The 22,930-nt window shown below is 38.2% G+C and overlaps 1 protein-coding gene across 1 annotated transcript; it reads right to left on the reverse strand.

Moving 5' to 3' along the window:
• Nucleotides 1–4,740: 4,740 nt before the first annotated feature.
• On the reverse strand, nt 4,741–21,040 carry arhgap31 (Rho GTPase activating protein 31). The gene is made up of 12 exons (XM_028031102.1): nt 20,277–21,040; nt 16,351–16,453; nt 14,443–14,587; nt 12,090–12,172; nt 11,870–11,977; nt 10,533–10,675; nt 10,251–10,455; nt 10,023–10,144; nt 9,019–9,075; nt 7,598–8,221; nt 7,359–7,507; nt 4,741–6,766 (listed from the first exon to the last, which is right to left on the reverse strand). Exons 1-12 carry the CDS (start codon nt 20,374–20,376, stop codon nt 4,829–4,831), a joined length of 3,777 nt encoding a protein of 1,258 aa, XP_027886903.1. The 5' UTR covers nt 20,377–21,040; the 3' UTR covers nt 4,741–4,828.
• Between the last annotated feature and the right edge of the window lie 1,890 nt (nt 21,041–22,930).

The following is a 22,930-nucleotide window of genomic DNA, read 5'->3' on the forward strand; positions in this document are numbered from 1 at the left end:
GCCCGGGGGTATGCGCCCTGGGGGAGCTTATACGCTCGCTGTTCCCAAATGCTCAATTTATTTATTCTTAATTTTGTGCCGATCAATTCATTGAAGCAAAAAGGACTTCGGTGTCTTTTAAAAAAGAAGAAAAGAAGAATTGTGGACGTAACCTTGACAGAGCCGAGTAGAGGGCTCCCCTGACGCTGGAGAGCCGCTTGAGTCAACAGGCGCCCATCTAGCAGACTCGCCCTTGTCTTTATTCGGGCTAATTTTTTATTTACGGCCTTTCTTTGACATGTCTCTTATCTATCAGATTAAAAGAACAGCTTGTAACAAATCAGTCTGCACGATTTACAACAGCATTAAAAGGGGACAAAGGGAGCAGGCAGTCAGTACCTGAGAGTCTGGTAGACGGCGCGGCGCTGCAGCTGATTCGATGGTTTGAAAAATACGCACGAAACAAAATACTTGAATCCTGAAAAAGAGCCTTTGTACGTTTCTTTAGAAATCAAGCAATTCTGCATGACAAAGGACAATTAATAAGCCGTCTTTTCACGACCAGCAGCTGGTTTCCCCGTCAAGGAAAGTTGGAAAAAATTCAGACTGAATGCGCGCAAAAGCCCTTTGCGCGCAGACAGCAACCCAAGGTGACCCATTTGGCACAGTTAAAATAACCAAGCCGAGGTAAAAGCGGGGGAACTGTCAAAAACATTTAAGCTGAAATATCTTGAAATTGCAAATCCCTTTATGTGGAGGGACGCTGCCGATGTGGGTTAGTGGTACAAAGGAGGTGGTTAAGTTGGAGAGGCTTTGGAAACGGACACGTGGCTTCTCAATGAGGGCTCTTTTTTGGACCCGCGTGGCTTGCTCTGGCACTGCACATTCAAACTGGTTTAAACTTCTTTTGCTTCGAATAAAAAGTAGCAAAACTTAACAAGTCGATAAATAAAGTTTAACAAAACATTTAATAAACATAGAATAGGAGCATTTTAAACAGTTTGCTTGCCAGTTTCTGAAAGACAAAAGTGTGCTTCAACTTCGACTGGAATAATTAAAAAAAATGTTTTCTTAAAAGGGGAAAGATTTTATTTTAAGTTTGTTTTTAAAGAAATCATTTATTGATGACATATACATTTATTTTGTTTAGTTTGTTGCGCAAAGAATGTTTCTAATTTCGCGCAAAGCTGTTATCTGCCATCAGATCTCGCAGATCGAATACGTTTTTTTAGAGTAAAAAATGTAGAAGAGGATGCAAGTGGCTTAAAAAGGAATTAATGAATTAATTTAGCACTGACATCAAGAATGCAGCCAGATAATCCGAACAGGCAGGCTTGTGCTTCATCTTCATGTAGCCAACTCGACCTTAAGAAATGGATTAAAAACAGTTTCTATTCTATAAAATGTTTTTGTTCGACAAAAACGGAGCAGGATCCTGTCTCAGAAAAGCTGCTGTTGCCGACAAAAGTGCTGAAGTGGCTGCAGGAACAGGAAGCAGCTCGCCGCTTGCCTTGAACTGCGGTTGTTTTTCTGCAGCAACATTTGAACCCACTCAGCTGTATATAATCTGTTTAACAGCTAATCAGTACTTTAAGATGAAGGACCGGCACGCAGCTCCGCTTTCCCTCGGTCCCCCCGGCTCTAATTGAATATTCAAGACGCGCACCGCGCACCCTGTTTGCCTTTTTCAGGGTGCTGAGAATGCGCCCTTTTTAATTCTCGGCCCATACACAAGCGGTGTCAAAGGTCCAGAAATAATGAACTGCGCAGACATGGAAGAGACGTTTGGAAGAGTTGCCTCTGTGTGGTGTGAAGGAAGATCCTCTGGGATATATGCAGATATTTGATTGTTTAGTGGATTTGATTAATTCCAGCAGACTCACAAGTCAGTGATCCCCCCCCCGAAAATGAAAATCAAAAGGGCCTAGAAGTTTAATTATTTTGTGAAGTAAGAAAATCGATGGCAAAAGTTTAGTTTAGCCTTTAAATATCTGAGTCAAGTTTTTAATATCCTGACTTGCAGGTTTTAAATGTGACTGATATGTTTGCAGTTTAATTTCACTGTAGTGGTATAATGAAGGATTGCATTGTTTGAAGTAGAAAAAAAAATTGAGGGCACAAGTTGTGTGATTTCATCCGAGAACGCACGGACAACCCCATGCGCACAAACACACACGTTTACCACAAACCGATCCAGGCTTGTAACATGAGAGGTGGAGTCCCCGCCGGCACATATAATCAGGACACCTGCCACTTATGTGTCGTGGTGTTTGGGTGATAGTTTTCAGACCCGTAAAATGCACAAGAACAAGATTGTCCGCTGTTAGTTTCAAATCTGCCTGTTTTCTCCTCCACTTGGCAGGTACTCTGCTGCACAGGAGCGGCACCTGGCGGCAAACGCTGAGTTCGTTTGGACCAGCCCTAAATAACGGTGGAGCCCAGAAGTTTTAAATATTTTAGACATTTTTGTTTTTCTCGAAGGCGTTTCTGCTTTAATGTTTTTAGAGATTTCCGATTTTTAGGTTATACCGAGGCTCATTAATAATCTGAAATCAAGATTCTCAGCTCATCTTCTCTTAAACAGGAAGGTCATTTAAGACCTGCAGGGCATCAGAACTACAAGATACAGAACTGGAGTTGATTAATAGATCTGTGATTCAGTTGTAGTTTCTCCACCCTACTCCCCCCCCACCTCATACATAAAATCAAATTAATGGTTGGATTTTTGTTAAAATTAATTTTTTTTTTCTAATAATGAGACTGTGGTTAAATAGTGATTTTGAAAAATAATACAACATCAAACAAAATCAATTTCCAGATGTGTTGTATCAACTGAAGAAATTTATTTTAAAGCCTTATATCTTTAATAGCAGCGCCAATAATGAAAATAATTTCAGAAAGCACTGCATTTACATGAGATGTCACATAAAAATATTAAAATATATATCCGTTCAATAAATGTATTGTCACAACACTTTAATGCTTTTTTATTCTGATGATTTGTAACAAAATCAGTAATAATATGTACATTACTGCAGGTGCTATCATCAAGACTTTCACCTCAAAATCTTATAACACTGATATGTTTTTATGTAAATTCATACAACATATTGAATTCTTGTCAGTCTCAACAAGCAAACAGGAGTTATAAAAACCAACAGGAAACATTAGATGCTCAGTTTAAAGATACACTCAATCATCCTGCTCATCCAAACTGTGGTAACAAAAAAAACCAAAAAAACAATGTCAGCTCAACAGCATTCAAAGTATGTTCAACATAAAATAAGGTATCCTGTGCATTTACAAGTGATTTAAATTCAGGGATAAAAAGTTTGTTTCATAAAAACAGTTTTAATCGATATTTTCCTTTAGGACTTCAGTTGTCCTTCTTCAGTAGATAATTCTTGAGAGATATGTCATTTCCTGTTTAACACACTGATTTTGTGTGGTAGCACTTTGCTTCAACTATAAAACATTACATCAGATTTTTCTTTTATGCCTCTAAAATAATCCTGCTCCATCCCTGGAGCTCCCAGAGGAGACAAAACTATTGGATCATTTTTGGATTTTAATGGATTAGGACTAACCTGAACTCAACAAGTTACAGAATATAAACTGTGCTTGCACGTTTCAGTGTCAGAAACCTTTCACTAACAGGAACATTTCCTCTGCATGCAAAAGATGATCTCAGAGCTGAATTACATGCCACAGGCCTAAATCTGGATCATCTGGCTCCATCTAGTGTTTGTGTTGTGATCAACAAAAATGCTCATGCCCTGCAAGTATTGTAGAGGTGAATATGTCTTCTTGAGATCATTGCTTTGTGTGAGTTTGTTTGCAAATGGGTTTTGGGGGGAAAAAAGTTAGTGAGTTTAACTACCATATGCTGCAGAGCTAATTTCTGAAAAAAGAGCAATATGTGATTGACTTCAGTTTGTTCTGAATTAAATGCATGGAATTTGTGCACATCTTAGGATAGAACCTGCTTCCCACTTTCTTTCTTTTTTTTTTTTACATATGTCATTATCACCCAGTGAAAGGTCATCTTGCCATCAAGTTAACATATTACAGTAGCCTAAATTTTATCAGCAGTCATGGCACATGCTCTCTTGGATCTGATTTATTATCTAGTAGACAGGTTGAGTCTGAAATGTTTGAACTAACCTCAAAGCTGCAAACTCTGTGCATATTTAAAACTCTTCAAACATAACTTTATGATCTACCCTGACTGGTCTGCAGCTATACAGCCCTCTACTGAACTTAATGTTTGGACACTTTGGACAGATTCTGACCGCTGCAGACCGATAAACCTCCAGAGGAGCTGCAGTATTCTGACCCAATCTTCTGTTTAAACTTGCATATTTTTGCCAATTTTTCCTACTTGCCAATTTTGCCAATTTTTCCTACTTCTAACTCCACCTTGATAACACTGATAACAATGTTCACTTGCTACCTCATATATTCCGTGCTCTATCAAGTGAGATGATGAATAAATCTGATGTCATTTATTTTGTCAGTGGTCATAGTGTCACACTTGGTACTTTTATGCTCTAATTTAATTTGAAACTCTATCTGGGAATAAAAATATCATTTGATAAAAAATATGATTACACGTATAAAAAAATACCAGTGAGGACTAAGAGAATGAATAAAAATATTGATCCTAGTCTCACATATCAGAGAGATCTGAGTTATGGCTTCCTCTTTTTGATTTTGGGATCACTTTAGCTTCATCCCATAGACTATTATCATAATCTTTTCTTTTTTCCAAAGTTACTTTATGTACTGCACCTACAGTACATAAACTGTACTGTTTATGTACAGTTTATGTACATAAACCCACTCGCAGTCATTCGATCTGCCTGGGACTCCTGCTGTCAAATATCATGGACCTCCTCTGAGGCTGGTAGAAGCAGCTGGTTGATGTTTCTAGTCTCTGTCCGCTTTTCGGAATCGTCATTTTATTCTGCAGAGCGAGTCCCTCTTGTGTCCTGAAGTTTTCAGTCATCTCTTTGGAAAAGACATTGAGTGCCGACGTGTCATTTAGACTCTTGATGGATGATAGCAGCTTGCCATCGTCCCCTGATGTTGGATAGTCCATGAACGGGAAAGGGGGGCTGAGAAGGATGAGGCTCTGAGGTCTCTGCCGGTTTCTAAAGGATGGCCTTTGTAGCAGTGCTCCTCTGTTGGGTCTAGGACCATCTACAAACACTTCCAGACTTGGGGCATGTCTCCTAGTTATGACTGGCAGCTCTGGGGTGGCATTCTTCCCAGCTTCAGCTGATTTCTGAACATTTGCATGCTTTTGGTGTTTATGGGGTGGTTCTTTGTTCTCCAGTTCCTCCTTTAGGTCCGACATCATCATAGGCGGGATGGCAGTGCTTTTGTCTGTGCTTGTCTTTGAGAATCCCTTTTCTTGCTCCTTCACAGTGCCAGAATCACTTTCTTGCCTTGTTTGAGGTATCTGGCTGTACTGCACCTGTGGAGGGACAACGGGCACAGCTTTGACCTGACATGTTTTTATCATGAAGGCTGTCCTCACCGATGACACACTGACTGGGGCAGAGTTTCGGCGGAGAGGTGCCTGTCTGTCATTTAGAAACAGATCCAACTCAGAATGTCCTTTATTCACAGTTCCAGAAGCGGCCAGCAAGCCTTTTGGACCAGAAAAAAACTCAGACGACTTGCGATTTTGCTGATTTGAAATGTCTCTTATGCATCGATGGCTAAGGTCTAAGTTAAGGGAGCAGGGTCTTTGTCTGAAAGAGCCATGCTCCTCTTTTTTCTCTGGCACTGTTGTCTCACATGACATTTGCCTGATGAATCTCTGAGATGATGCTGTATTCTTTGGTTTTGTTGTGCTGCTCTTTGCTGTTGGAGGTTGGGTTGCATTATTGTTATTCAAACTCGTTCGTCTGGGCACCAATGGCAGATTGGTCCATTTAATTTCTGGATTAGCTCCAACATTCTGAGGAACATTTTCAGGAGATGAAGCTTCTGGGTTTGGAGTTTCTCCCTTAGAACTGAAGGGGGAAAGTTGGTTAAACAGCTCCTCAACATCAGGTGAGTGCAGAGGACTAGTAACCCACTGCTTGGTGGAGCTAAGATCCTCCCAGGACTCCACCAAGTCCAGCTCCTCCAGGTTCATTCCAAATACATCTTCATCATCAAAGTTTGCCAGCTCTGGCATGTTTCGTCTCTCCTCTAAACACACCGAGAGTCTCTGACAGGGTTCCACCTCAGGATTCACACTTTTCTTTACTTCATCCTGTGATATTTTTGTGTCCTCTTGTTTCTCAGATTGTCTGTCTGCACTGTCTGAGAAGCTTGCGACCTGTGGGGCGTCCTCTATCGTTAAAGGATTTCTAACACAGCCTTCCCTGGTTTCCCTCCTAGGAACCTGGCATTGGCTGGTGTAAGCTGGTGCACTTTTATGTAAAGGTTTCAGTTTCTCTTTTGCGTCTAATGTGCTTGAAATTTGGACGTCAAAGTTTTTGTGAACACAAAACAACAGGTCTGATTCCGAGGGCTGTTTTCTTTTTGAGTCGGGTCTATTTGCAGTTACACGCTCACCCAAAGAGGCGTTCGACGAAGTCTCCTTACAAAGCAAAGATAAAGATGGAGAGCTGCGGCTTCGCTTTGACTTGACGTCCATTGTTAACTTGGTGCTTGTTGAAGCAAAAGCCGGCTTAAAAGTCGTATGCAGCAGGTTGATTTCAGGCTCAGTTATCATCAGCTCTTGATGGAGGTCAGACCAAAGCATTTTCCCAGCAGCAGGTTCAACAGCCTGAGAGATAAAAGGAAACACGAATTAATCACACAAAGTGACTGAATATTTATTTTTTGACTTTATTTTGAACAAGGGTTTGGATTTTAGCATGCTTAAAATGTAAAAGTCCAAATGAAATTTAGTTTTGTTATGAAATAATAACAAGGTGCAATATTATTCATACCAGAAGCAGACTGGGAGGAAACATGTCTTTTAACTTGACAAACATGTTTCTTGGGAACAATATTACCTTATATTGTGCAATAGATAAAGAATCATAATTGCATTGATTAATTAGAAACAGTTTTCACCTTCAACTCAGAAGGTGAAAAAGCAGAAACTCTCTGCAGCTGGTTTGAGGAAAAGCACCGCTAAAAAATTGACCTAGGGCTGTGCAGAGGAAAGGGAAACTCAGGAAACGGCTACAACTCCATATGTAGATGTCTTGAAGCTCCACTGTCAGCAGTGCACAGTATTATTAAAAACATTTAAGACATTTCAGTAACTTTAACTCTAAATCTCCCAGGAGTGTGCACAGTTTTTGGCTTAACTATAAATCTCATCATTCTAAGGAAAATAACAAGAACTGACATGACAGAAAATAATTTACCAGTTGTGTATCTTTAGGGAGATTGTGAATGTCTTCCCCAGAAGATGGCGCTGTATCTTTGTCTTCACTTTTTTGTGCATTAGGTAGCTCTTCCAGTTTAGAAACAATCTTTTCTCCTTCGTTTTTTTGCAATGTTTGTTTGTCTTTATCTGAAAGAAATGTAAATTTTCCTTCATGTCAAATAAAACACTTAGCTGAAGTGAAGCCATCTTAAAAAGCTGCAAAAGAGACTTCCTTACCCTCTGGCGACACTTTGAAGGTCAGAACCTCGGTGTGCTTCTTCTCTGTTCCTTCCTGCCTTTTCGGCTCCAGCAGAGGGAACGTGTTGCTCTTTTTAAAGTGGCTGCTCTGCTCTGTAGGCTCCCTGCAAGGCTTCAAAGTGGCTGCTTTCTCTTTGTTGAGCCCCCTGCAAGGCGTGCTGTTGGAGCTGATGACAGCAGATACACGTAAGGGCACGGACACAGCAAAAGGCTCAGATATGTTGACGGCTCTGCGTTGGTGCCTCGGCGAAGACTCCAGTGGAAAGAAGCTGCCTGGGAACGAGGGCCGGGAGGAGCCAGAGTACAGCATCCTCCTGTTTTTCGGAGAACTCGGTTTGTAGTTGCTGAGGTCATCCCCTTTGAACACCTTGAGTTGTTCTGGCATTGTTTTCTGAAAAGCGGAAGCTCCCGGTGAGTCTTTTTGGTTCAGGCCAGAGCTCCAGCTGGCCTTTGCACCACCTTTCTTTGCTTTCATCTCCCAGTTTTGGTTATGTTCGTTGAGATCGTAGAGTGAGTCAGATCCCAGTGTTCTGGATTTCACATCAGGAATAAAAATACTATTGGATCCATCAGCTGAGGTATTGCTTCTTGCCCCGTCATCATCTGTGCAATAGAAAACATAATGTCAACCAAAGATTTGTATAGTAAAATACTTGCATAATTGTTTTTCTTAAAGCCAGTTATTACGTTTTTGTTTATACCCACAGTGCTTTAGAACATTGCATCTGCAAGCATCAGTGTATTTATATTTTATGTACTGCACCAACACAAAGTAGCCCATAATTGTGAAGCTGTAGTGAAGGTAAAAGTTATATGACTTTTATTTATTAGTTTTTTTACAAATAAATTCTGAAAGGTGTGGACCAACTTTTAGTTCTCCTGAGTAAATACTTTGTAGAACCACATTTCACTGTAATTACAGCAGGACTTTTGGGCTATGCCTCTAGCAGCTTAGTCAAACTAAAGACTCCACATTTTGCACATTTGCTTTTACAAAACAGCTCAAATCAATAGATTAGATGTGAGTATCAGTGAACATTCATTTTCGTGCCGTGTCATAATTTGCATTTTGCATATAGGTCTAAATAGTTTTTATTCTAACTTCAAATCATATGTTGATGTGATACAAGTTACCTTTATTTAATTTGTATTAAACTAAGTAAAGTTAAATTAATAAAAGGATATCTGAGTAAAGGAGGTCTGAATAAAAATACATGCCAAACTTTTCAGATTTCACTGTTTTCCTTTGATTCTTTTACTTCAGAGTTGTACACTACTTTGTACATGTCTGTTATATGACATTCCCAGAAATACATTTGTGTTTGTAGCATGACAAAATGTGAAAAGTTTTTGTATTAGAAGGCACAGCTATGATATATAGTATTTAAGACTGGGTTCACCTGGAGATGAGGAGCACAAGGACTCCATGCTTTTGGAAGGACGCAGAGCTGCCTTTTCTGTAAAAAGAAAAATCAAATGCATGAAAAGTTACCACTTATTTTATAAGTAATAATTTAAGACAATATGGACATGAAAATCCTGTTGTGCCCAATATATTTAACTTAATGTTTTGGTGTCATAAGTACTTAATTTATTTTAGTATCTTGTTTTTGACATCGCTATAAAAAATGCTCTTTCTCTCAGGACAGGTAATAAAGGTTTATAGGCATCTATAAACTGAGTCATGCTGTTTGTGACATTATCATATATTCTTTACATTTGTGATGCTAGAAATTTTGAAATGTGAATTTTATTAATCCCTGAAGTTGTAACCTGTATCTGAGATGACATAAAGCATAACTTAAACATTTTCCAGATCTATGTTCAAAACCTAGTGTAAACTGAAAAGCTAAAAGCAATATAAGCTAACAGCAGCACATTTTGTATTTTTAAAAGCTTCCAGCAAGATTAGCAAAGAAGATTATATTATACCGTGTGTGTTTATATTGAATTTTGAAGTCTGTGTCACTGAGAAACCTTTTCACACTGGTGTTGGACTGCAGGGGAATTTTCTGTTACTTTTTGTAACATCATACTTGGAAGTTTCATCTTTTTAAATAAAATGACACACATTATTACATCCTCAAGTCAAACAGGACAAATTGATATGAATGTTTTGGGTTTATTCAGAGTCCCAGGCCTGTTTCTAAATGATTTTAACATGGTTGCACTTCAAAATTTTAGTTTTTATGGAACTAGTCTTTGTTTACCACTAACCCTAAACATGTTCTATCTAAAGCATACAAAACACTGTTGCCCTTTTTTTATTTATTTATTTAATCTTATTGTCTGCATTCTCTTGTTATTTTCTGAGAATGCAGTAAAGTTTAAAGTCTGCCAGTGTATTTGTAGTTAGAACATTACTTTTGTATGTTTATAGTACACAAATGGAGCAACGCCTGACCTGATGCTCCCTGTGCTCTGATGAACACACTGCCATTGCGGCTGAGTTTTCCCTTTGACTCCACAGATCTTCCCAGGTTAAAGATAGACTTCCACTTTTTAGATTTTCCAGAGAACCTCCTCCTAATCAAAACAAACACAAAAAAAGAAGTGATATCAAATATATTTTCTGCTATTTTATCCTGTGAGACATCAATCTTTAACTTGAAAAGCTGAATTTAGATCTTACTTGTCTGATATTTCTATGACCGTGTGATAGAGCGATGCAGTGCTGGTATCAGGTAGGCTGTTCTCTCGCTGACGTTCTTTGTGTACTGGGTGGTTTGGACTTAAGGAACGGGCCTGGGCTTCTTCCAGACTCATCAGTTTCATCGGCCCACTCCCACCACTGATCGGGAGAGTGGCGTATTTCTCTGCACACATCAAACTCGGTCCTTCAAAAGTATATTCTATTAGTATCAGTAAAAATCTCTTACTATTTTAGTGTTGAAAGAACTGTTTATGGATATACCTTCTTTGGGTTTTGTTTGATCAGAATCACCACTGAAGATCTGCTCTGTGTTGTTTAAGATAAACTCGATCACTGACTGCTGTATTCGCACTTCCTGGAAGGCCATGTCTCCATTACCAGATGAAGTCTCAATGTCCTTGGATCTAAAAAACACAAGATGTAGGATTTTAAGGATAAACTGCTGATTACAACCGTCTCTCAAAAGCAGGGCATTTACAAATGCATTTGCAGAGGCAAAGTAGAAGAAGAGGAATGACAGTCATGCAAATAAGTATTTGCCTTCTTTCCTCAGGTTTGGCTTTTTTAAAATCTTCAGATGTTTCAGAACATCAACAGGAATTAATAGCAAACAAAGATGGCCTGTCTAAATACAAAGGGCAGTAACCAAAATGAAACAATCTAAACAAAATGGCCCAACGTAACAGAAATGTTACTGGTGCCACCATTCGTGCTTAAAACTACTATCATGCTTTTTTAATTGCTCCCTGTGGAAGAACTGTGGCTCACTCTAATTTACAAAATTATTTTTGATTCAGCCATTTTCCTTGGTCTGGTAGTAAAACATTGAATATTACAAAAATTATGTCACCTCATCCAGACCCTGAAATAGCAAAGCAGACCATCAAACTACCAGCACCATGTTTGGCTGCTGGGGTGACGTCTATTTTGTTGAAAGGGGAAACACTACCATTGATGACATTTGTGCCCAGTCCCTTTCTAATTGTTGGATTATTAACATTCACCCTAAATGGGGCCACTTAAGCTATAAAGCTTAAGTTCTATTATTTTCTCCATTTGTGAATAATGTCTCACAATGCAGTGTGATGAAGTTTCAAAGCTTTAAAAGTTGCTTTGAAACTTATTCCAGACTGAAAGAGGTCAGCGATTTAACATTTTCATCATAAACCTGCAAAGATGAGTTATTTATGACTATTCATAAATCACAAGTGCAGATGTCGAAATGCCGCACAGCTGTAAGGTTTTAAAAATAAAGTTGGTAATGTAGGACATCCGAAAATATTGTGTGAGATGATAGAAGCACTACATGTCAAATCTATTAAAAGCCTAATCACAAGATTTTTTTTGGAAAAAATAATGGTGGACACATTCAGAATTGGGACGCTAAATATCTAAAGTTTAGTTCATATTTTCCACCAAACTCATTGACTTAGCTTAACTCTGTCTGACGTTAAAATTTGTTTGATGATAAAAATCATTGAATGTAACAAAAAAAGTTAAAACAGAAGAGACTTGTGAGGGGGCAAATATTATGCAGCAATATTATGCAGCACTGTATGCCTAAAATATTTCCAGTACTTGCGTGGATTTAAACTCACCTTAACAGATTTGGAGCCCAAACCAAAGCCAGATTACGCGTGTGCATATTTGTCTGGGCGCTTAAGGTAGCAAGTCGGGCCAAGTGCTTGGAAAGGTATTCCAGAGTCCTGAGAACAGTTGATTAAAAGTTGCTTCATCGTATTTTTCACAGCTTTAAAGTCAGTAAAAGCAAGCTGGACTGATATTTCAGGAACTGAGAGCGAAAGATGTGGGGTTTACCTGAAGTGAGGGGACGGAAGTTCTTTGATAACTGTCTGAATATGTGAAAGTCTGTCTGGATCTCCTTGAAACGACACAGCCTCCTGTGTGAGAAACAAAGATAATCACAATGGCAGTCATGTCATGTCTGATATATTTTTAAGTTTCTCTCCAAAGTTTTTGCAAATAAATTTGAAACTTACCAACATTCATGACACAAACAAGTTCAAATTATGTCCACATATATAGGATATAAATCGGTTATAATTCAGTTCAAGTCAACCAAATTCATTCCATTATAACCATATTACATGGTTATATTAAGATCTAGTTTGATTCAAATCATATTATTTTGAATTTCGATTTGAAATTCAAAATAATAGCTAACTCAGCTACAATGTTAGCGGTTAAGGATGACTGCTAACATTGTTTTGGGGAGGCCCAGCTGGTTGCATGGGGTCACTGCAGCAATCCCTCTCTGAGGAACCATCCAGCTACAGACTCATTCAAGTTCATACTCATTAAATATTAAAATAGAAGTGCTGCAATGCATGTAATTAAACCAACAGCACTGAACTTTTTAAAAAAGTTTTATTGAAGTCATTATAGTACATTGAAAAAAAATCTTCAAACAAAAACCATCCAAGTGCAATTTTTTTCAAAGGATATAAAATGATATTTGAAGATGTTCACACAAAAGTATCTGCTCATGTCTGAATATGTTTGAGAAGTTGTCATGATTTATCAAATGGATGAAACAAGTCTGACTTTCAACATCTTTGTTTCAGGCCAAATTCGGACATCGTTTACGGGCTGAAAAAAAAAGTAAACGTTTTCATTTTGACTAAATAAGGACACCTAGGTGACCTGAAATATCCATTAAAATACAACCATGAATGTCCAGTCTTTGTGGGTGAGAGATTTGTGATCAGCCAGATTTCTGTTAGTACCCCAGGAGAGTGAAACGCTTTTCAAAGCATACCAGAGAGCTGGAGTTACAGGCACAGCCAGCCAGAGATGTAAGAAAGCCAAGGTATGCAAATAACCCCGTCAAAGTACACACACTGCTCCACAGAAAGCAGTTCTTACACTTGGGTATTTTTGTCCCATTTTCTCCTACTGAAGTCTCTTTCATATTTGCATTCATCTAGAGAAGCAGCCAAAAACTTTTCTTTACTACCAAGTGTAGAAGTTATACAACCTACACTTTATCTTAGCTGGTTATCAGTTCGACTTTGGGTATATTTTAGGATCTGGTCCCATTTTATTCCATGTTTATTAAATCCTTCAACAAGTAAACATACAGTGAAACCGATGTTGACAATATCGGTACTATAAAGTATACAACATTAAGTAGTTATACAGAGAAGGATCTGAGTTTTAAGATTTTTCCCCCTGACCCCCCCACCCATCTCCACCCCTCCCATACTCCCCCCATCCCAGCCAACAAAAGGAGCTAAAGCAAAAGAAAATATACTAAAATAAAATTAAAATAAAGTAAACAAAAAGTTCAAACACACTGTGTCTTTTATTCTGGACCAATAGTGTTTGAGCCTTATCTCTCTGGTTTTAAGAATTTTATTGTTTTGATAGGTATTTAATGGAACTGAATGGGAAGATTGTGATAATGAAACCCTTCTAAATACAAAAACAAAGACACTGACTAAACAGCTTGCAAAAATCTTAAACGACAGTACAGAGATGGATTGAGTGCCCAAAAAGTTGTAATCAAGAAAGAGTAGCTCTACTTCAACATATTTTTACTCAAGTAAACATAGTCGGTGAAATGGTTACTTAAGTACTGAGTAACATAACATTTGATTTAATATCTCAGATTCTCAGTAGGAGTGAATTTATGGATTTTGACTGGATCATTCTAATACGTAGATATGTTTTGATGTAAACCATTCCACTGTAGCTTTAAAGGTCCCAGCCTCTTGCAGGTTTTCTCCCATGTTTTCTCTGTGCTAAGCTCCATCAGTCTTTCCATGAACTCTGATCAGAATCCCAGCAAAGTCAAAACCGTGTTTCATGATGGGAACAATATGTTCAGGGTGATGTGTGAGGCTACGTATGAAACAAAAACAAGAAGTATATTTCATGAAGGCCAATACTTAAATTTTATTTTCCCAAAGGCCAGATTTGGGTTGTTCTGCTTACAGTCTTTTCCTCCATTATGGAAGTCAGATGACATAAATTATTGTTTTTATTTTAGCTAGCAATAATACTTAAAAAAAAATCATTACCTCATGTACATGAACATCTGTCTCTTTAAAATAATACAATGCAAGATGAACATTAGCGTAATCCACAGCCATACCGGCTCATTCATACAGGATTTTTACATTCTGCAGATGAAACTAAACGTACTCACAGTGAATTTGCTGTAGAGCTCGTATGTGAGCAGAGGATTGGGCAGCTCCCTGAAGTAGAGCTTACATAAGGAACCCACACAGTGGATGTCCTGGAGGTATACTTCCTTGGTAAGGTCAGGGCACGCCTCGGAGCAGAATTCCTGCCTGCACAAAAACATCCACACACAACGAGTTAGCTGAATGACTGGACTGTTTGGCACCCCAGCTCACTTCTGTTGCCCTCTGAGGCTCTAAGATGCATCCGTCTAGTCGATGTTGTTGGAAACGGTGTAAACACTAAATTGGAGAATCTCATTTATTTCAAGGATGCCGTTCAAGGATTTGTTCATATTTTATCTGACTTTTGTTATTTTATGACTAACAATGCTGCAAAAAATGCATTTGCCCTCTTACATATTAATTTAATTTATGAATAACTTAAAGGCTTCTGGTCATCAAACAACTTTATCATTAGAAAACTACGTATAAACTGATGATGATTTTAATTGTTGCGGTAAATCTAATAACTAGTTGTTTCACCATTGGCAGCAACAATTGTCATCAAGCATTTATGTTAACTAGCATCATATCTTTTACATCCATGTGGAGGAATTTTGACTCACTATTTTTACAGGTTGTAATTTGGCCACATTGGATGCTCTCTAGCATAAACAGCCTGTTTAAAATGAAGTTGTTTGGATTTAAATATGGACTTAGTCTTTATCTCTTCAAAACCTCTACTTGTTAAAGTTGCTGCTGTGCTTTGGGAAACTTTCCTGCTGCATAATCGAAGCTACTTGGCCAGACTCTTCTTGGGGATTACTTCTATGCTTGATTTCATGGACTACAGTAAGCTGTCGAAGTCTTGAAGCAGCAAAGTGGCCCCAGACCATCACACTACCACCACCATCTGTGACTGTCAGCAACGGAAATGCTTTGGTGATTTTGCACCAGTTATAAAAGGATGTACATCTGTAAAAAACGTCCAAAGAATATTTTTTTCTCAAAAGTCTTGGGGATTATAAAGATACACCAACTTGGATTTGGGAGGCAAATCCGAGTTGGTGCTTGATATGCTTTACTTCCAATCTTGTTCTTATTGTTTAATCATGAACACTGAAGATTTGATGAGATCTTATAGTAATTTTGGTAGGATAATCAGTGCTGGAAAAGTTTCCAACTGTTTCATGTTTTTTTCTATTTGAGGGTTACAGTTCGCATTGGGAGTTGATAAAGTCCCACATCCTTAGAAATGGTAGCCTTGCTGCGTGCCGTGGTGGCGTAGGGGATGGCACGACCCATGTTTGGAGGCCTTGAGTCCTCGACGCGGCCGTCGCGGGTTTGACTCCCAGACCCGGCGACATTTGCCGCATGTCTTCTCCTTTCCTGTCAGCCTACTTTCAAAAAATAAGGGACACTAGAGCCCACAAAAAGACTCCCTGGTGGGGTATAAAAAAAGTGATGGTAACCTTTTCAATCATTTTAAGTGTCAGTGAGTTTGTTTCTCATATTTTCTTGAATTTCTAGATATTAGGGTCTGAATAAGGCATTCATTGTTGCTTTTTGTGCTTATTTTGCTCCCTCCATGTTGTCAGATAGGTGCTCTTTAAAGCATGTCTTTAGTCTACAGGTATGGCAGTACTCAGGCCTGGGACTGGCAAGTAAAATTTAATCTAGCATCCAAATAAAAAAGGGCCAGCAAATTCACAATTCAATAGGGATTTGGGGGATTACTCTTTCTTATTGGACTGAGCTGCTTTGGTTATCCTTTTTTACACAACAAATGAAATCATCATTTGAAAACTGCATTTTGTATTTACACAGTGTATCTTTGAAAAATGTATGTGCAGAAAAGAGGCTAAAACGTAAGAAAAAAACCTGAAGGTAGGTAAATATTTTTTCACACATCTTTTTCTTGTCATGAGTACCTGAGACGCTGGATGTTTGAGGTGACACCTGAGAGTCTGTAGATCCCGTCCACAATCCCATACTGCTCAATAAACTCTGCACACTTCTGGAGAACCTGAGGAACTTTAAGGAAGGAAATCGCATGTTATTGAAGAGATTGGATTTCATTTAGTATGTCTCAATTTCTTTCCACTACACAGACAGTAGGAACAAAGCAGTAAAAATAAACAGCTCTGATAGTCACATTTTAACTGTAACAATGCACAGAGGAGTAAATCCATGCGATGTGGTTTGTTTTAATACACGCCTGCTTTTTTGCTCCTCAGGGTCGATGACTGTAGGTGGACGTAGGCAGGAAGTTAAAAATGGTTTGTTTGTTTCAGAGGAAAGTTGACACACCCAGTCCTTGTGGCTGGTATTACTTACGACATTTCCTCTAATAGAAATAGGCTTTTGTAATGTTACCACTGACCTACACACTGCTTTCCTAACAACAGCCCACCATCCCAGTAAACAGCTCAGCACAAGCCTGGCTGTGGTTTTTAAAGTGTCTGTGAAATCACATGTGTGATTTTTCTGACCACAGTTTCACTTTAACTAATAATGATACTAATAAGCAACTACAGCTCATTTTTATTCACCGGGGTTTTTGCAAGGTTTGCTGTGACGCAGAAACAGATCAGTGAGCTTTGTCTTCAAGTATTGGGTAATGATGCATGTGATTTGACAGTTTTAAACAGATTAATCATCTTTTTCCTAGGTTATTGAAGGTTTTTAAGCAATAAATTAGAGAGTTTTGATTTAAGGTCTTGTATTTTTGTGATGCAGTGTGACATGTAATCAGAAATCTAAGTTTTTGTCCTTCAATAGTGCTACATACATGACTTCTACTTATTTTTTTAATTAAAAAAAAATATATCCTCATTCGTTTTTCTCAAGTTTAGCACAAAATAGAAATCTATCCTGTGTTAAGTCTATTTAACACTTAATCTATTTTGGCTAGTAAGAGTTTCAGATTCATGCACAGCTAATTCCATGGGTACATTATTCATATTTTGAATTCTTTCTCTCTCAGTGCCTGATTTTCTGGTATTAACTTGAAATATTTTGGAAACAAAGATGCAGAACCCTTCCTCCGCAAAAACGAACGCCCGAATATTTCTGGCAAGAGTTAATTTCTCACAGCTCACCGCAGAAAGCAACAGATATTTAAATTCTCGTCTTTCTGACCTAAGTAATTGGATTTCTAATTGCCTGCCTGTGGTCAGAATCTGAAAGACAAGCGACTCCCGGGTTGTCATTTAGCTCCTCTCTGTTTAGACACTGGGCGAACTTTTCTCATGGACTGGCAACAAATATAGTTAGAGTTTGGATGTATTTCTGAAGACACGGCAGTACATGTAATAATTTGTGGAGAGCTTTTAAACTTGAAAAAAAAAACAGTCTATGGGATAACTTCAGACATTTCTTTTTTCACTGATTTTTATATTTGTAGCTTTCTCTTTGAGTGTAACTTTTTAAATCCCTTAAGAGCTGTGCAGTTTTTAAAAAACATTTCACAACAACAGTACTATTGTGTTAAGTGAAATTTCAGCACACAGACCAAACACAAACATAAATTTAATAAACACTTTTATGTAATTAAATAAAAATCATTTTGCACATTTTCTATTTTGATTGAAAAAAACTGTGCCTCTTTTTATTTGTATTTACTTGTTTTGTTTGAGTTGCAAATTTTATAATCACAAAATAATAAAATGTAATTTGTAGTAGTACTAATAATAATAGTATTAATTATCATTTATATATGAGCACTTTTTAAGGCATTCAAGTCCCTTGAATACACTACAACAGAAAGCAATACTAAAGTAATAAAATCAAACTAGTAAATGGAGCTGTAGCAGAGGTTTTATGCAGGCAAATAGCTTTTCCATAGTGATTTAAAAATACTTAAACTAATATAACTAACTGCAGTGGAAATGAAAATAACAACCTATTTAATTTGTCTATAAATTAAATAGGTTGTTCTTGTTCTTGCAGAGTAGCAGAGTAAATGGCTCAATCATCTGCAGCAGCAAAACATTCTGTTATATGCAGCATGGTGGACGTTAGATACAGCTGGTTTCATTTGTATATCTACATCACAGGTGTCAAACTCCAGGCCTCGAGGGCCGCTGTCCTGCAGTTTTTAGATGTACCACAGGTACAAAACACTGGAATGAAATGGCTTAATGACCTCCTCCTTGTGTAGATCAGTTCTCCAGAACCTTGCTAATGACCTAATTATTCTATTCAGGTGGTGCAGCAGAGGCACATCTAAAAGTCGCAGGACAGCGGCCATTGAGGACTGGAGTTTGACACCCTGGCTAGACAGCCTGTCTGCGCTTTGCCTCTTAGAGAGATGAACATATCAAAAAATACACAGATGATGTCAGCCTGCCTGAACAGACGGAAAAGAGTCTGCTGCAGAACAGCATTGTGTAAGGGCTAACCATTTGGATCACAGGATTTTTTTAAAGAATCGATTTATTTATGCTCCTTTTATTTATGTTTAAATAATATTTAAAAACTTATTACAAGTTGTGTTTTTGTATTGCTAATGGCTAAACAGCAGATTACAAGATTTATTTAAGGTTAAGTAATACATTTGGACTCTGGGTCAATTCAGACCTTTACCAACTCAGAACTCTGTATCATATGCAAGTGTTGTCATATTGTCCCATTAATGACAATTTGGTACAAATACAGTATACAAAAATACACAAATATACATAATCTTTTCATTGAAGGTTACTTTTGTTGTTAAGCAAGTTTTTTGGCGAAATGCGGAGATCGACGATAAACAAAATGCTCAAATTTCATGGTTCATTTTAATCAAATTTACTCCTTTATTGAAGGGTTTACATGGTGTTAGTTTCTAATCTCATTAATCATGGTTTGATCCATGTCTGGGTCAGATGACTCTTAAAAAAATATGGTGCATTATGAGCTCCGATCAAACCGAAATACACTGCAGGACAAACACAACCTCAAGTTTCTGTTTACTCTGCGCTTATGACTACTGCAGAATAAGACATTGCTTTCATTTTTCATCTTAAAGTTAAAAAGAAAGAAAAACAGGAAGCAACAAAGAAAAGGAGAAACAAAAAACAAAAGAAAGAAAAAAGCAGAGAAAGAAAGAAAGGGGTTATTTGCCTCATAGGTTTTCCACAGCCCACAAACAGCAAGGACAATATGTCTGCTGCTGCCATGACACAAGACTCTGACCCACACCTCCTCCCTCACTTCCTGCTCTGAATGCTCCACCTCACACCGATCCCATCTAACAGGTCTAAATTTATCTTTAAAGCGTCTGATTGTGTGATTTCTGTTCACTTAGCTTTCCATATGTAGGGAAACTTTCAACAAAGGTTGTGAGAAGACAGAAATAAAATCTATATTTATATATATAAATATTTAAAAAATTCTCTTAAATTTACACATTGGTGTGTTATTTCCTTTAGTTTTGTCCTTTTACTTTCCCACCATACAAAACTAATAGTAATATCTAGTCTAATTATGACATGAAACTTGTCATAGGAGCTGTACACAACAGGAAATTTACACAAAAAGACTCTAAGAGCCCCACCCTGCGTTCATTAAATGCAGCCAATGGGTGAATGAATGTTCATAATAAATCGAAAACATATGTATTTTGATAAAAAAAAAAAAAAACATCTGTAGTCTTTTAAACAAAAACTGTTTCTTACATAAAAACTACATATCTTTTGTCTTTCTTCACAAATGGCATGTTTGCAAAAAAGATTAAAACAGCCAAAGTAGTTTAAAAGGTAAAAAACAAAACTTATTTCTTTCTGTGTCTGCGTAAAAAAACCAGCCAAGGACATATTGTCTAGCTAGGAAGTGCTAATTGCCCAACAGTGTTAGATTTCAAAGCAAGCGTTACCATCTTGTCCTGAGCCCTGGAGATGTTCTGTCAGGTCACAGCCGAACACATTCTCACTTCCTTTCTTTTTGGTCTTCTGCTTGTTTCCTTTATTCTTCATGTGGGCTCCAGTTAGTAGTCCAGAAGATTGAAACAGAACGTTCCCTGAAACCACCAGAATTGATCCATAAGAGCCCAAAAAACAGAATTGAGATGGTAGGTCAAAAGGCAGCCGCACAAGAATCCCAGCACACAGCTCCCAAACGCCTGCATCCGCTCGCACCCTGACAGACCACACAGTTGGTGCTGACGTCACTTTTCAAACTTCAACTCTTTTTACATGGCTAGTTCCTCAGGAGATGAGCCGAGAAAAGACGTGGCGGGACTGTTCCTCATGGTACTCGGCTGACTTATGTGAGCTGATTTGCAGAAACAGCATTAGAATCGTTTGGTTTCCTGTTGTTTTTTCACCCCCAGTCTCTCTCTCTCTTCCTCTCCCTCTCTCTGCTCTTTTATCTCCTCCTCTTTTCCTTCATTCCAGTCTGTTCTTCTCACTGGTTCCTTCTGCAGCTGAGACACCCATCCATTAGGAACATGGTTATAGTTGTTTTATGAGAAAGACTTTCTGCATTTTCTGAATTGAGGGATAGCCTCGTGGCAGTGATGTGGCAGGGATTTTTCAAGCGTCCAGACTATGTAAGAGGGAGGGAGACCAGGTTATGGGAGGAGGAGAACAGCTGACATCTGTTTCTCTCCCAGTTTAAGAGTTACTGACCCCTCTTATATATATTTTTCTCCCCTCCGTTATGTTCTCAAAGTTGGAGCTGATGGGAAAGCTTCTCCCTGCCTTTCCTGAATGCTCCCAATGTATACACAGTTTCCTGTGCAAAGAGCCCAGGCTCAAAAACAAAAACAGACGGGCTCTGAAGGAAGAGGAAAGTGGGAGGTGACTCAAGTGAGGGCCTGAAGGGCACAGATGGGAAACGAGCCGGGGGGGGGGAGTGTTGGTGGACCAAGATGGACAACACGTGGTTCTCGTTACTAACTGCCTTGCATTTTATTGCTTTCCTTTTAAATTAGACTGCAGCTTCAATGGAAACACAAAATTAATCAGTGCAACGTGTTGACTTTAAATGCAGAGAGTTCGTTAATCATGGATTCCTCCACAGCTGCCCTCCATGTCTCCACCGGATCTATTTCAGTTACATCCCTGCTCTGGAATGCCAAGCCTGGTAAATATCATGTAATAGTGCAGGATATACCATACAACCGGAGCCCTCTGACTCTCACCACATGGGAAAATAAAACTCTAAGGCAATAAATTTAATTTTATGACTTTGTGACCAAGGATAGATGAACTGCCTGTGACTGCACACCTCTCCCTACTGGAACTGTATAAGAAGATGCAGGAATCAAACATAAAATTGATGGAATGTCAAAAATTCATTTACAGTTTGTTGGAGCTGATTCACCTTGGAGAAGAGGTGAAGCATCTCTACGAATCCAGAATTGTTAAATCTTATTTTAAGACACAGTAATTCCACATTCTGTAAATTAGACTCACCAGTTCCTCGCTCTACCAATCGATCTTCCTTATCTTTGAGAAACACTGAGTTCCTCGCTGGATTATTTTTGCTGTACACCATCCTGATCCTGTTTTGGGGCTTGGTTTTAAATAGCCTTGTGATCTGGTGCTTACAACTTCTAGCTCATTCCTTTGTCAGTTTTTAAAATTCGTAATGCCATTTTAAAATGTATATGATAAATGTCATACTAAACCAATGCTTACCAAGACATTTGGTACACACATATCAAGATTCTCAGTCATGAATCCCAATTCAATGAACAGAACGCAACTGGATTACTTCACCTGTTTCTTGAAGTTGTTTAATGTTTATAAAAGATAGGTTTTTAGTTCTGATTTTGGATGGGGGTAATATTTTAACAAAGTTAAGCACAAAATTACTAATACCTTTTGCAGATTTTGCATATCTTTTGGATATAAACATATATTCAACCATTCATTAATTTAATTATGTCATTTTTCAATGAAATTACTGTAAAACATATTTGTTTAGTAATATTCCTCTAACAATCTAAATATTTTGCCTGTCTCATTTTTATTAGAATCAAACTTCTTGGGTGAGTGAAAATAGTTTCACATCTAAATCTGTCAGTAGTAGAAAATATTTGGGTTTAACTCTACATGTCTAAATAATTTAAGGACCTCAATACGATATACTCCACATGCTCCACAGGGTGTGATATTTGCAGTACAGTGCAATGACCTAAGTGTTGACATGTCTGTTTGGATAAAACCAAAAACATACACAACACAGAACAGAGCAGCCAGCCTCTCAGTTATTTATCTACATTTCTAGAACAAGAGACAATCTCTTGAGAACTCTAAAGTGCTCATTTAAGCGAAAGAAGATCTGTTTTTGGAAGAGCAGTGTAAAAAGTACAAAAATAGAAAACACTAAACAGCAAGACAAAGAGGAGAAGGTTCCAGCAGTTTCGAACTCCAGCCTTCGATGGCTGGTGTCCTGAAAACGTTTAGGCGCATCTTTAATTCAGGAGGACGACTGGAATTTGAAACACCTGGTCTGTGGAGGCGAGTTGATTCAGACTCACCTCCCCAGATTAATGTGATGGAGGTGGGATGGACATCATAG

Source organism: Xiphophorus couchianus, chromosome 11 (genome assembly GCF_001444195.1).
Source record: "Xiphophorus couchianus chromosome 11, X_couchianus-1.0, whole genome shotgun sequence".
NCBI lineage: Eukaryota > Metazoa > Chordata > Actinopteri > Cyprinodontiformes > Poeciliidae > Xiphophorus > Xiphophorus couchianus.

Bases quoted from the DNA above. Each gene is read 5' to 3' on its own strand.
- arhgap31 (XM_028031102.1), bottom strand. From the start codon at position 20,376: ATGAAGAATAAAGGAAACAAGCAGAAGACCAAAAAGAAAGGAAGTGAG. The intron at 12,173-14,442 runs GTGAGTACGTTT...TTTCTCACACAG, and splicing joins AGCTCTACAGCAAATTCACT to GAGGCTGTGTCGTTTCAAGG. The intron at 6,767-7,358 runs GTAAATTATTTT...TTTATCTCTCAG, and splicing joins TCCCTAAAGATACACAACTG to GCTGTTGAACCTGCTGCTGG.